The sequence below is a fragment of the Leptinotarsa decemlineata genome, unplaced genomic scaffold (assembly GCF_025532065.1).
Source record: "Leptinotarsa decemlineata unplaced genomic scaffold, Ldec_3_MD MMD2_tig00004307_RagTag_RagTag, whole genome shotgun sequence".
Taxonomy (NCBI): domain Eukaryota; kingdom Metazoa; phylum Arthropoda; class Insecta; order Coleoptera; family Chrysomelidae; genus Leptinotarsa; species Leptinotarsa decemlineata.
In genome coordinates, this window is record NW_027412606.1 from 504,013 (window position 1) to 518,967 (window position 14,955).

General features: G+C 34.5%; 3 protein-coding genes across 3 annotated transcripts; 1 reads left to right on the forward strand and 2 right to left on the reverse strand.

Annotated features, from left to right (window-relative positions):
• Nucleotides 1-2,459: 2,459 nt before the first annotated feature.
• Nucleotides 2,460-3,420, reverse strand: LOC111514315 (Yip1 domain-containing 1). Its single transcript, XM_023170550.2, has 2 exons — nucleotides 3,179-3,420; nucleotides 2,460-3,124 (listed from the first exon to the last, which is right to left on the reverse strand). The coding sequence occupies exons 1-2, from the start codon at nucleotides 3,297-3,299 to the stop codon at nucleotides 2,481-2,483; spliced, it is 765 nt and encodes a 254-aa protein (XP_023026318.2). The 5' UTR covers nucleotides 3,300-3,420; the 3' UTR covers nucleotides 2,460-2,480.
• A 1,730-nt stretch (nucleotides 3,421-5,150) lies between these two features.
• On the forward strand, nucleotides 5,151-7,103 carry betaggt-I (geranylgeranyl transferase type-1 subunit beta). Its single transcript, XM_023170553.2, is given in 6 exon segments — nucleotides 5,151-5,357; nucleotides 5,413-5,537; nucleotides 5,591-5,758; nucleotides 5,817-5,980; nucleotides 6,547-6,754; nucleotides 6,757-7,103. Coding segments are annotated over 6 exon segments (1,029 nt in total). The 5' UTR covers nucleotides 5,151-5,250; the 3' UTR covers nucleotides 7,014-7,103.
• A 2,571-nt stretch (nucleotides 7,104-9,674) lies between these two features.
• Dtwd2 (DTW domain containing 2) lies at nucleotides 9,675-14,904 on the reverse strand. Its single transcript, XM_023170552.2, has 3 exons — nucleotides 14,534-14,904; nucleotides 13,713-13,913; nucleotides 9,675-10,411 (listed from the first exon to the last, which is right to left on the reverse strand). The coding sequence occupies exons 2-3, from the start codon at nucleotides 13,796-13,798 to the stop codon at nucleotides 9,742-9,744; spliced, it is 756 nt and encodes a 251-aa protein (XP_023026320.2). The 5' UTR covers nucleotides 13,799-13,913; nucleotides 14,534-14,904; the 3' UTR covers nucleotides 9,675-9,741.
• Nucleotides 14,905-14,955: the final 51 nt, after the last annotated feature.

Consider the following 14,955-nt stretch of genomic DNA (forward strand, 5'->3'; position numbering starts at 1 on the left):
CATTGAGAGTTGTATTTCGAGGCGTCCCTGAATTTCTTGAAGTAGACGAAATCAAAGATGATCTAAAAGCCAAATGATTCGATACCATATCGGTAGCCAGGCTAAGAAAACAAGATAAAAAATCACTCCCGCTAGTACTGGTTCTAGTCTCTAGGAAACAGAACCACATATACGACGTCAGGAAGATTCTAAATGTCAAGGTGAGCAGGACAGTGCTATCGCTGCCAAAAATATGGGCACTCGCAGAAAAACTGCAAGGCAATCCCAGCATGCTTAAGATGCGCACCCTAAGAACAAAAAGGCAAATACTAAGGTCAAAGATCCGCCAGCCCAAATAAAAAGGCCGACAGAAACAAATCTGATTAAAAACGGAGTCTCCTACGCGAGGGTCGTTAAAACCACAAACAGCAGTGACCCCAGCTCGGTTGACGACCTCTGCAGGGCCTTCGACAAGCTGCAGGCCCTGCTGACGAGCTTTCCCGTTCTACAAAATATGTTGACGGTCAACACTCCCCCAGCTAAGATGAACTAAACACCTCAAAGACCTCGTCACGTGGTGAGATTGCAGCAATCTCGAGGCTACGTGAATGCTATTCACAAAAGAAAAGTCCTCTACCAAAAGGACACTCCAGGCGGCGAGAGAAATCTCGGCCGCGTTCCAAAAATAACATTCAGATTCAAATAACAATTCAAGATGAAAGAGACAGAGATTTTATTATTAAAAACTCGCCAGAAATCAAGATGACCACGCCCCCAGAGGAGGCTAGTCTAGTTCAAAGTGCGGTACGAAGTGAGATAACAACTCTAAAGTTCAGTTGAAGCTTTTGTGTTATATTGGCAGTGTATTAGTGAAATAAATTTGAATTTAATCGTAGTGTGTGGTCAATTATCATCGAGCCTACGGAGAAAACGTAACAATATTGTAATTACAACCCAACCATGAATAGTAGAAGTGCCTTTATGCTATTTTATCGATTTGTATGCACGGTTGAATCTAAGGCATCGTCAGGTGTAGCTGACGTGCAAAAACCCTCATATGGGAAGGTTGTGGCGGGTATAAAGGTGGCAATCTTGCACATTGACTATCCGACTACCTCATTAACGATGAAACAGCAGAGTATATACATTGTACCTGCCCCGCTGGGGACCAAATCAGGTCTTTCGAGTTATTTCGTCGAATGTGAATAGGTGTGAACCACAATAAACCCTTGCGGGTTACGGTATAGGGTCGAATGGACCCACTCACTTTGGAACTGACCTAACCTGAGTCACTTTTGGCATGAGTTAGGCTCAAAAGAAATAACACCAGTCTTCTGCTTCTGGTTGACAGAAACCTTTATATCCTCGTAATCGGCTGTATTATCAATTAAAATGAAAATTTCTGCAGGTTTTCAACGTTCTTGAACTAGCCACAGACATTTTTTCTAGAATGATTTGTTGGATAACTGGTTTGAATTATCTTCGAAAGAACTTGTTTTCGGCCAACGTTTCGAATTATATTGAATTATTATTCAGATCTCTGTAACAATGAATTTCGTAAAACATTCCTACCACAAACTGTTGGCGTCTTTTGATGTTATAAGAAGAAATAATAAAATTAATCTGCGAAAAGGAGTTTTTCCAAGTTGAAACTATAACCAAATATAAAAATTCTCAGACATGTTAGCGAAAAAATATTCAAGACCACGTCTAATGATTTGATCCTGTTACTTAACAAAACTTTCTAGAAATAAGTCGTTTGGATCACTAGACTTTTTCCTTTCTTTGGGGAAGATTCTCACACTGTTTGTATGAAGATGGAGAAGTAGAAAGCCAAAACCTTTTTTTCCTAAAATTATTTAGTGGTAACACTGCCTTCAACGGAAACTCTTGTGTTTATGTGTTTTATGAACACACACACACACACACAAGATGAGAATTTAAAAAACGATACCTGTAAGAGAAAAATCATAAATAATATAATAAGTGGCATGTGAAACCTCTGACATGAAATAAATCTATAGAAAACACTTTTGCTGCCTCAATGCATATTTTGCATCTTGTGATGCACTGTTTGGAACCTTTTGGTGTAGTAATAAATATTACTGGAGTTTTTCCCAACACCAAACGATTATTTTAACACCTCGACAAGTGTTTGGATCATTAAGTGATCATCTTCAAGAGAAATATCTTCCACTTGAAGATGATCACTTGATGAACGAAACATGTGTCAAGATCGTCCTCTTGAAGATGATCAATTGATGGTCGAAACACGTGTAGAGGTGTTAAAATAACGGTTTGGTGTTGGGAAAAAACTCCAATAATATTCAAGTTAGCATCATCTACATGTAAAGCACTCAAATTCATTCTCAAGGTTTCAATAATTAATTTCATTCGTTCAAATATTATATTTCATATAATAATAATAATTTTTTGTTGTTATTTCATAATCTGTATTACTTTCAATAAAACTGTTTCCGTATATTAGTTCAAATATATTTTTAAAATACAACCAATAAAGTGAAAACTCCATAAACGAGCATACAAGGATAAGCTATCAAAGGTTGCTGCTGTTTATCTCCAGAAACTGCAATGAATAATCTTGATGCTGATATACTCGACCAAATTACAACAACAATAGCTAAGAACAATCCAATAGGTCCACTTAATTTATAAAACACGCCCAACAGTGATAATCCTATAATAGGAATCAAGCAGTATCCTAGTATGCTACCTACTGTGCTGAGAGTGAAAGTTCCATTTGATGGTGCCATTAGAGTAAGTAAACAGTACATCAGAATACTAGATATCATTGAAAATCCATAAATGTAACCGAAATGACTATTTTTCCCGGCTAAAGACAAACTGAGAGCAAGAAGAATACAAAAAAATATTGGGCCTGCCAGGTCAGATTCTTTAGTTAAATATTCAGCATCATCAGCCAAGCTGTGACCCCTCAAAGGGTTCAAGACAGCTAACACTTTCTCTACAATACGATCAGGATAAATCTCCAATTCTTCCAACAGAGGTGGTTCATCGAATTCATCAGTTCCTTTTACTGTCTGGTCAAATTGTTCTGGTAACAACATTTGAGTTGGATAGTTGGCAAAATTTTGATCACCATATTCGTTATTTGTATTGAACTCTGAAATACAACTTATGAAAATTGTATTTTTTCAAAAACCAATCATTTTCTTACCCAATTGTTGATTTCCAAATTGACTATAATCTTGCTCATAGTAAGTTTGACTGGTTGTTGGAGTAGGATTTTGTTGGCTCCAATAAAATTCAGATTGGTTGGAGTTTAAAAAATCTCCCATTTCAATTATATTTTATGAATTCGATTTGGAAGTTCCTTTAATTCGAATTTAAAAATGGTTAATGATTAGAAATCATAAATGTTGATATTTTTGACGTGTTCACAACATAATGTCAGTTGTCAGATATCCTTGTCACAGAATGGTTCTTCTTCTTTTTTCTATTAATGGCTTCAGCTGCCAAGGCTATCCAGCCAGGAGTTCCAGGACTATGTTGCTACTACAGGTGAAGCCCACACTGAAGTGGATCTGAGTTGGACCCAAACCCCACCTGGTTTTGCGCTAAAACTCACAGAATGGTATACAATGTCATTTGGCACTGGGAAGTGTTGCCATCCGACGCACAACGTGCGTCGGACTGCTGTGACAATCACGAATCCTGATTGTGACAGAAATCGAATATTCACATTTCCACAAACGTTCATCGGATACGAATTTTGTGAAGAATGTGTGGTCACAGTTACTATATATGTTTTATGGATGAAATTACTCTTGTGTTTACACGACAGGTGATGGAGCGGGCTATCGTAGAATTGTGATGCAATGTCAATTCATATGTTTCATAATATGTTATGTACGAACGTATTCTAAAAACACTTAATTGTGTGATTTTCACTAGATAGTTTTACAAAAACGCAACACGTTTTTCGCCATACGATGGCTTCCTCGGGCGTGTCTTAATAATGACACGCCCGAGGAAGCCATTGTATGGCGAAACACGTGTTGCGTTTTTGTAAAACTATCTAGTGAAAATCACACAATAAAGTGTTTTTAGAATACGTTAGTTATGGATTTTCATCAAGTATCAGCCGATTCCATCATATATGTTATATACAAGCTGAAAACTGAATTTGTATATATACCTGCCTCCTTCTACTACATATTCTTTCTACTCTGTCGTTTTAATTGGAAGTGATTTCTGCATGGAAGAGTAATATGTTCTATGGTTGAAAACTCATATATAAATGACGGTTGGTTGTTGACTTCATCATTTTGAATTTTGATTTCTGATTCCTTTTCTTACAGTAGTCTGAGAAATTTTGTTCCGTCTAGAGTTGCCGTTTTTCTCTTCTTGGAAGGAAGGCAAGCAATATCATCAACTTTGTTTTTTAATTTTTATGTTTTGAGGTTTGAACTGTTTTGGGTAGGTACGAACTATATTCATTGAAAACGAATATTGAATATTCTGTGTTATACTCATATTTCGTTTTTGAAAAATCAACTCACCGATGTGATCAGAATTTAATCTGACTGTCCCTTCATAAACTGAATTTCAAACGATCAATTTCGTCAAACTGTCAACATTTTTTGTCGATAATTGATAATGTCACCTTATATTGTATATCAAGTATTTATTTTCAGTCATTGTTTGACATTTACTTTTCTGAACAACTGTCATAGTTCAGTTTATCTCGCGTCGTTTCTCATAAAAGTGATTGCAGGAGGAACATCGACAGATGTGCAGTTTCAGAAGATGTTACCTAATGATTATGACTATAAATGGATTTTAACAATTTACTGTCCTTGGTGTAGTAGTGAATATTACTGAATTTTTTTCAATATCAACACCTCGGCACGTGTTTCGATCACCAAGCGATCATCTTCAAGAGGAAGCAGATTATACTGTGATTTTGAAGATGACACTTAGTGATCGAAACACGTGTCGAGGTGTTAAAATAACGGTTTGATGTTGGAAAAAAACTTCAGTAATTTTCGTACAAATTAACTAATATATTGCAGTTGTAGTAGCATTACCAAAAGCTTGACAAAATCTGACTGCGACTCCAAAATTGGATTCTATCTATGGTAATTTCTTTACTCTGTATCTAGAATTCAAACTTAAAACCAAAAAGCTAAATAAGAAGAAGAATGTATTATTAAGGTTAATGAATGGAAAGAATTTTAGATTTATGGAAATACTCAATTTTGAATTTTATGTTAGGTGATTTAAAATATGAGAACGACAATGCACTCATTTTCAGCTGACTTACATAAAAAATATTTATTTTTCATTTTGAATGGTAAGTTACCATCGGCACTGAATAATATGGACACAAACAGGTTAGTTTTGGTTCATTCAAAAATTCCTTTTGGGAAAATGAGCTTATGCTTTCAGATCATTACTCTTATATTTTGCTATATCAGGATTAGATGTTTTGGATAAATTGAATGAACTACCAATGGAACAACGTGAATCCATCATTTCTTGGATATATTCATTACAAGTTGTTAATGAAGAAGGTTAACCAACTCGTTCCAATAGACAAACCCCCTATTAAAATAGATTGTTACAGACTTAGTAAGTGGCTTCCAGGGATCAACAACTCTGAACACGGAGGAAAATAAAGAAAAAAATAGTATTTATAAGTATTCCCATATTGCTAATACCTATTGTTGTTTAGCAACTTTGCTAATCTTAGGTGATGATTTGAAACGAGTTAATCGAAGTGCCATATTAAATAGTAAGTAATAATTTTAAAAATAATTACTCTGTTATGAATTCATGATTATTGATTTCAGGTTTGAAAACATTACAATTATCCGATGGATCATTTAAAGGAGCCAAACTTGGTGTAGAGAGTGATATGCGATTTGTTTTTTGCGCTGCCTGTATTTCCTATATTTTAAACGATTGGTCAGGCGTAAATGTAGAGTTGATGGTTCAATTTATATTAAGAAGCATAGTGAGTTTTTATGAAGATAATACTAGTTTACAGATATCTACGTATTTATCTCCTCAATCATTGCAAAACGCCACCCTTTTATGGGTTTCTCTAATCTTGAAACAGAAAAAAGTTGCAGGGGGCAAATCTGGTGAATGAGGTGGATGAGACATGATTATGGAGTTGTTTTTGGCCAAAAAATTACAAACAAGCAATGATGAGTGAGCAGGTGCATTATCGTGATGTAAAAGCTATGAATAGTTTTTCCACAGTTTGACTGTACAACCAACTTTTTTTCGATAGAAAACCGCCGAACACTTCCAACTTTTATACCTCTCACTAACAAACAAAACATGCTAAACACCTGAAAGTGTGAACATATGTTCGAGTCAAGTGTACCAACATAAAAAAAATAAAAAATCGCTAATCGAATGTACTTGTCCGTCAAATTTGAACATTCACATTATTTTTTGAACATTCCTGATCATTCAGTGGTACTTTTCGGTTCCAATGTCTTATAATGATAAGCATATCTGAAACTAATAAATCTATGTTCAGTTAACTGTATTTTGTATATATTTTTTCAGTCCTACGATGGAGGTATTGGCCAAGGACCTGAATTGGAATCACATTGTGGTTCAACGTTTTGTGCGATAGCTGCCTTAGCATTGAGCAACAATTTGGATAGATTGTCAAAGCCACAGGTCTCAGCTTTACGTAGATGGCTACTCTTTCGTTTCGATGGAGGATTTAACGGGAGACCCAACAAACCAATAGACACATGCTATTCCTTCTGGACGGGGGAGCCCTGAAAATTTTGGAATCTTATGAATTCATAAAGAATGACAATAATCATCAGTTCATACTGATGACGCAAGATAAATATGGAGGGTTTTCTAAATGGATAAATGTTGTGCCGGATCCAATGCACACATACTTGGGTTTAGCGGGTTTGAGTCTGATGAACTTTGAAAACTTGAATGAGATGTGCACCGAGTTGAATATAACAAGAAGAACTTTTGAATACTTACGATGCATTCAAAAGAATTTTTAACTAAATTTGAATTATCTACAATACCCTTATAATATTTTTATTTATATAATTTTTAATGTTTGTACTGTTTCCATAAAAAATTTTCACAAACTTAAATTGCTTCATTTAATAGTGTTATATTATTAAATCAGGACTGCTGGAAAATATCTTGAAAGGTTCGAAAAAAATCTGGGGGAAGCTTTGAAGTCAAAGGGTGCCGAAGATTTTTTCCACAATGTCTTTTGAACTGCTAATAGTTTGATAAAACGAGTCATTAATTATTTTATTTCTCATAAAATTCTCTATTTTCCAATCACAATTTTTATGTATTGTTAAAATTTAATTCTACCAGGAACTGTAAAAGTTATAACAAACTCTTCATTGACTGATTGTGTATTGAAATTAACGATACATTAAGTGAAATTATGGCCATAAGAACGGAAGTTCCCCAAGGAGCCGTTCTTGGTCCAATACTTTTTCAAGCCTACATAAATTCTCAACTCTGAAAGTAAAAGCAAGAATTATATCATACGCTGATGATACGGTTGTTATTTTCGACGAAAGTAAATGGTCTGGTTAAAAATCTGTTTTTTCCGTTAACCAGCGGTCGCACTCCTACGAACCACAACCCTCAGAAGTCGAAACTTGTGCGAGCTAAGGATTAACGAGGTTTTACCTTTTAACGTGTGATTGCTGTCTAGTCATGCATGGAAAAAGTTCATAAATGGTTGAGTATGTATTGTCTTTCATTAAACGCCAGTAAAACGCACTATCTTGCTTTCTCTATAACATCAGGAAACATACCTAATTTCTTTAATATTAAAGTTCCAGGTATGAGGGAGGAAATCAAAGAAATAAACGAGGTCAGGTATTTGTAACAATGTGTTAAAATTAACAATACATTAAGTGAAACTATGACCATAAGAACAGGGGTTCCCCAACGAACCGTTCTTGGTCCAATACTTTTTCAAGCCTACATAAATTCTCTACTCTGAAAGTAAAAGCAAGAATTATATCATATGCTGATGATACGGTTGTTATTTTCAACGAAAGTAAATGATCTGTTTAAAAATCTGTTTTTTCCGTTAACCAGCTGTCACACCCCTACGAACTACAACCCTCAGAAGTCAAAACTTGTGCGAGCTAAGGATTAACGAGGTCTTGCCTTTTAACGTGTGATTCCTGTCCAGTCATGCATGGAAAAGATTCATAAATGGTTGAGTATGTATTGTCCTTCATCAAACGCTAGTAAAACCTACTTTCTTGCTTTCTCTATAACATCAGCAAACAGACCTAATTTCTCTAATATTAAAGGTCCAGATATGACGGAGGAAATCGAAGATATAAACGAGATCAAGTATTTGGACTTAACTATTGACAATAATTTATGGCATTCTGGTGTGGGAAGCAATGTATAAGAGTTCCTTGCAAAAACTGAATATAATACAGAACTATATTCTGAAAATAATCTTGTAGAAAAAAATTTCATATGACACTAATCTTCTCTATTCAGAAGATCTTAGTAATATTCGAAAATTATACTTTCATAGATTATGTACGTATGCATTCAAAAACATAACATTTCATAATTATGTTCCCACAGTTTATATTATTAGATGTACAACATACGAATTGCTACCCACTCCAAAATTCAATAAAAATATTTGTCATTGCTTTTCAACTTCGCACTACCTGAAATTTGTAATATTCTACCCCTAAGGACAAAACGTATTGATTGATAGCACTTTATTTTCAACAGGCATTCACCCAATTACAGGAAATGTACAAAGGTGTTGATGAAAATATATGCAAAACAGTATAATTAGTTGAAAATAAAGATTGCTACAACTAAAAGAAAAATAAGTAGAAATAGAAATATATCACATATCTATTAAAAATTATAGAATCAAAAAAAATCTTCCAAAATTACTTTGCATTCATCAAAATATTAAAACGCCACACTGCCACTAAATTGTTTCCTAACTCTCTGTACACAACGGTAATTTTATATTAATTAGTATTACTTTGTAGCATAACACAAGTGTTAAGTCACTTAGATGCTATTTTATACACAATCTTTACTTTATGTACTGCAATTGTCTTTATATCTGTCTCTTCGTTAGAGTTTTATCCTTATTTTTTGTATTTTAATACACGCTTTATATTAGCTTCATCTGTATGTAAGTTTGTAACTCTTAAGCTCGGGATCTGTATTTCACAGAATTATCGACAGTATTGCTTGATCTATTCGCGGGCACATGGCGCTGTACGTAACCTCCTTGATATAATTCGAACTCACTTTACATGTATTTCTTCATCTGCTGCCTTATTTGTAACCCTCCTTGCTTGAGCAAATTATTGTTGTGTCATCAGCGAATAGAAAACATTTAGTAGGTTCCATGTCGTGGCATAAGTCATTTATATACACAATAAATAAGAAAGGTCCTAAGATTGAACCTTGAGGGACGCCATGCTCGATTTTTTTGAAATCAGATTTTACATTGTTTAGCTCAACACACTGAAATCTGTTTGTAAGATATGAACGAAGGAGTTCCAGGGTAGTGCCCCTTATGCCATAAAAACTTAGTTTTTCAATAAGTAGGGAATGTAGTATTGATGTTGGTTCTTTTAAATAATTTATATCACTAAAGGATAAAAGTATAGGTCAGAAAAAAACTAAAATTACTGTAAATATTTTTTAATTCATATAAACATATATGGTCACTATCTATTAAAATTTTCTCTAAAATCAAGAATTCCTCATGGAATCTGCATTTCTCAGTACTTTGTTCAACCTTTTGCCAATCAATTTAGGGTATGAATTATTTTTAATTCGAAACTCCTTGCTTTGGTGAGAAACTGCTCCGTTTTGAATCTGATACTCGCACATCGTTTGGAGAGGCTTGAGAAGTTCATTTTTATATATTCCATTCTTTTCTAGAAGAGACAGTGTCAAAGCAGCAGTTTCTAGAGTACTCAAACATCCATCAGCTGGTTGTGTTCTGATGATGTATCTGCTTATATCGATATCAAGAATTTTTATTTGTTTGATACTGTGTAAAATAGGACTAGCTGTGTATATTGCTTTCGCCTGTGGCCAAGTTCCATCGATAATGACAATGTTGTATGACGAATGAACGCTATCTTTAACTATCTCCGTTATATCCACCGCAGATGGGCTGGGATACAGTAACAATGTATTTGCTTCGGTTAGGATTTCATTCAATTCATCGTGGCGCCCAGGAAATCGTTTTCCTTTGAACGTGAGGCATTTATTGGCTTCTAGACTTAATTGTAACATAGTGGCAGTTCTAAGGCACCTCTTTTCCTCTGCAGGATGTTGCAGGAGTATTATTCTACTGTGAGGGCACAATCGTGGATTTGGTAATGAACTGCAATAGCAAACTGTCGATGGTCGACTGAAATTGAAAAAAAAATACCATTAAGAAATATTACTAGAAAATAATTGAGATGGAGCGTGATTCATTCTGGAATCAATATCTTATTATTTAATTGGTAACAAGCTCCTGATATTAGCTATTCAGATAGTAATTAATGATGAACTCATTGTTTTATACAGCTCCACTGCTCACAATGAAAGTTAAATTACAGTTTATGTTTTATCTGTTTCCAAGTGGCATCAGTAAAATAATCAGTATCACGCGAATTGTTCCACGGTAATCAGAGAAAACGGTGAGCAAAACCTTGATATTCGATCGATCTTGGAATTGCTTTTTTGGTCTTGGTTCTACTGGGCTCTTCCACTGGGACAATTGGACTTTGAACCTATAATTCGTCAGCAGTTATGACCCTTTTAAACAAATCTGGATCGCCTTTGTCTTCATTCAACAGTTCCTGAACGATGCTCATGCAATTTTTTTTAAATTCAGCAATTTTGGAAAGAACTTCCCGGCCACACGCTCCATGCCCAACATTTAAAAAAATCCTGTAGATATCTTTTGAAAAAAATCAAAATTCACCTCACTTTCTGAAGAGACAGCGTGTTTGAGCCAAAGGTTGAGCTTTAACAATTTCGGAAAACATTATGAATTTCCTCATAACTCCATTCAGACCTGGATTACCCATAAAGCCAAATTAGATTTCGGCATACTGGCAGGTGGCACAAATGGTGAAAAAAACCCTCAACTTGACAGCAACAAACATTTTATATACCATTTTATCGTTTAAACCACACATTCAATAGCTGCATTCCGAGAATCTAACGATTAGCCAATAGTAACATTTAAAACTCAATTACAGAATACTGTGCTTTCATTTTTTAATGTATAGTTTAAGGTAGTATATGTGGTATATGTTTTATTGACGCTCATTGTCTTTTGTCGATTTATACTCTAAATTAGTGTTTCTTAAAGTGGGCAATAACACCCTCTTGTGGGCGCTGGAGGCCTATAAGGGGCAATAAAGGGCACAGAGAAGATTGGGGGGCGTTGAAGTGGTTTAAACACAAACTTCACCGCTCTTTTACGCCTTAACGCATGTAACGCGTGTATCGTCATCTAGGGGACTAGACAGTAACTATTTTCTGTCCGATAGTTGCCAAACTGTACAATAGATGGCGGTAAGCTTCAATGCGAAGCTAGAAGTTTCTAGTCTCCATTCTAATGGCTAATTTAAAAATGTTTTTTGCTTTAAACATAAACTTTACCGCTCCTTTACGCCTTAATGCGCGTTTCCTCGTGTATCGCCATCTAGGGGACTAGACAGTAACTATTTCCTGTCCGATAGTTGTCAAACTGTACAATAGATGCAGTAAGCTTCAATGCGAAGCGAGAAGTTTCTAGTCTCCATTCTCGAAAGTACCAGGCCCGCTCGCTGCCTCATATAAAAGCGCGCGCGCCATCCAGCCAGTAATGTCATTCGACGATATTACGAAAATAAGTGAATTTAGTTAGCGACTAGCTAGGTAAAGTGTTGTACGTGCGGTGGTGAATACTAAGAGTATTGTCATTAGCAAGTTTTTAATACTCGATTCTTTACTTCGGCATTTTTGATGACAAAATTATGTCGGAAGCAAAAAAGAAGAAACGGCAGTATAGCGGGGAATATATAAAATATGGATTTATTGAAAATCCCACAAATCCATCTTTGCCTATGTGCCTTCTTTGCTTTTCGAATGAAGCAATGATATTAACAAACTTGTTAAAAATCATCAAATTCATCCTTCACATTAGATTATATTAAAATTCAAATTGAAATGTTTGTTTTAATAACATGAATAAAAGTTTTCCTAATATTACAAAATGGTGTTTTACATTACCCTCACCAGAAAGTCTTATTTTCACATATATTTAATTATTAAAATAATGACTGCAATTGTGATTCTTAAGATGTAGTAAAGTAAAAAAAATTGGGGGGCGCTAGAAAATAATTAATTCTCGAAGTGGGCAGTAGACAAAATTAGTTTGAGAACCTCTGCTTTAATTAACCCCTTTTCAACGTTAAATTAACCCATTTTCAACGTCAAATTAACCCCTTTTAAGCTATTCTTAGTCGCAATTTGTATTTCAGTACCTTACTTGATTTTATTTCAATTGTAATTTAACATTGTGATTTATACTTCAAATGGGCTTGCCCGTAAATAAATAAATAAATATACAGAAAACTCAAATCTTGCTAATTCAACAGTCTGTTGCAAAGCCAAGTGTCGGTATTAACCGCTGAATGAGAAAGGGGCTCTGGTTCCATCCAGCTGCTTGTTTTAAGTGAAAGCTGCAGAAAAATACAAAGAAATTTCTCGTTCGACAATCGATTTTTAAAACTCAACTTTGCAGTATACAGTTGTGAGTCCTCTCATTCATCCTGGATAGCAAGATTTAAGTTTAATGTTGATCCTGTAAATAATGTCTATGCTGAGGAAGATGTGTATGTTTAATTGACTCAGGAGAGTTCTTTACAGCTAAGCACGGATCCAGAACAGCACTTTGTAATGTAATTCCGTCATATAATGAGTTTTCAGTGTTTTTGCGTCGCATCAAAGAAATGTTGCATGTTTGAGGTTTATATGTTAGGGGACGTTTGAAGGACTGGACAACGAACTTTGATGCGTTTCAAAGTGACGTGTTACACTTTGGTGTGGACAAAATGAATTCTCAAGAGTTTATTTCAAAATGTACAAAAGAAAATCCATTCTGTGGAATGCCAAGCAGTCGAGACAACACAATAAAGTGAACAAAAATGATTTTTTGGAAGAACAGATTGCTCTTAGTAGAACAACAGCTCAACTGCATTAATCATTCTTGATTTTTTTATATCATTTCTAGAAACATGTGGATTCGTTTTCCAATGGCATTCCAGGAGAGCTTTCTAAATTTCAGTTAACTTAGTTGTCGGTTTCAAAGATTGTTCAAACCACCAATGTCGACGTGAAAACTTGTCAAGCCTAGGTGTCACACCAATAGGTGGTTCCGCTTATGCCACGCTTGCATTTACTCAGTGATTTTTATCAAGTACACATTTTAGTTTTCCACATTTCATTACCTATCGAGGACCGCCTACCCGGTATTGATGATGTCCATTAGACCGAAACAGTTGTCTACTGGTGGCTCTTGAATTGAAGACAAATTGTGGATGATAGAAATAGTACTCATATATTTATCTTTTCATTTCCATGAAATTATTCAATGAATTTAATGAAACTTCGATTTGAAAACCGAATTCAAAAAGTTTTATTGTTATAGGTATTTTGAAAAAATTACTTACTGACATTCATTGCAGACATTCCTCATAAATGGGGGATCTGGAGGTATAGAAGCTAAATCAGCTAGGAAGTCTGATTCATTGAACATTATGGGTGAATAAATATAACATCTATCAATTATTTCAATTCCATCTCTCGTACTAGGAAAATGATCGGGAAAATATACATCTTATCATTTTATGTGCTATGCTTCATGGCAGTATCTGTAAAAGTTATAATATATATGAAAATGTCAACTAGTCAAAGTAAATTTTGGCAATCTGGTACACTAATAAACTTCACACAGAAAAGTTAAACATTTCCAAGAAATTTATCAAGCGAGTTTTAGATCATTAGCAAATACCAAATAACAATGCATCTTGCTTAGTGAAGGAATTCCTGAACGACAATCAATACTAAATTCCAGCAACTGAACTGTAAAACACTTTTCTCAAAGTGATTTTCATGAACCAAGTTTGCTTCATCAGATGATTTAATCGAATTAAATAAAATATTATGAAGAGTCAAAATTGTCAGAGATTCCATATTATTTTTATTGCGAGTTATGACGTAGTAATTCTGTTTAAAATGAACTTACAGTTGGGTTTGTATTTTCAGTATAACATGTCTGAAGAAATACTATATTTTTTAAATGAACAAGTATGATCAAGGTATGAATTGAAATTGTTAAATTTGTTCTTCAATTTCATTGAAAGATGAAGAAAACATTCAAATTTGGAAAGAAAACCCTAAATAAATTTCAAGTTATTGTGGTATTGACTAATTTCAGTACACCTAGTAATCTAAAATTATTCATTAGGTACTGTGGCATAAAAACACTTACCGCAATATATTTCCAGCTTGGAAATATAAAATTATTGTCCTTAAAATTAAAAATTTTTATATTAAAACATTATTAACAACTCTGTTGTTAACAAATGACCTAACCTCCAAACGTCAATATTCAATGAGCGTCTGCAGACAACAGCCGTTAGATAATTTAACATGGATTCTTTGATTTTAGAGTTGCATTCTATTTGACGCTAATGGAGCAGACGGTGTAGAGCCAGGTGCAGAGTTATAAGAGAACGGAATTCTGGTTTTTATGATTGAAATAGTGAATTATATAGGATAAATGTAAATAATTCCAAATTTGGCAAGAGAGTCAATTTATATCTGCCTAATGTGTATCAAGCGGTGGATTTGTTGTTCATTTATATATTTGATTCGATTGCTAAAAATACGCGTTAAACAAACACCATTGAA

What these genes read in the sequence shown, in the direction of transcription:
- LOC111514315 (XM_023170550.2), bottom strand. Translation starts at nt 3,299, where the DNA reads ATGGGAGATTTTTTAAACTCCAACCAATCTGAATTTTATTGGAGCCAA. An exon ending in ATTTGGAAATCAACAATTGG is followed by an intron (nt 3,125 to 3,178) that starts GTAAGAAAATGA and finishes GTTGTATTTCAG; the next exon opens with AGTTCAATACAAATAACGAA.
- Dtwd2 (XM_023170552.2), bottom strand. Translation starts at nt 13,798, where the DNA reads ATGTTCAATGAATCAGACTTCCTAGCTGATTTAGCTTCTATACCTCCA. An exon ending in AATGTCTGCAATGAATGTCA is followed by an intron (nt 10,412 to 13,712) that starts GTAAGTAATTTT and finishes TTTCAATTTCAG; the next exon opens with TCGACCATCGACAGTTTGCT.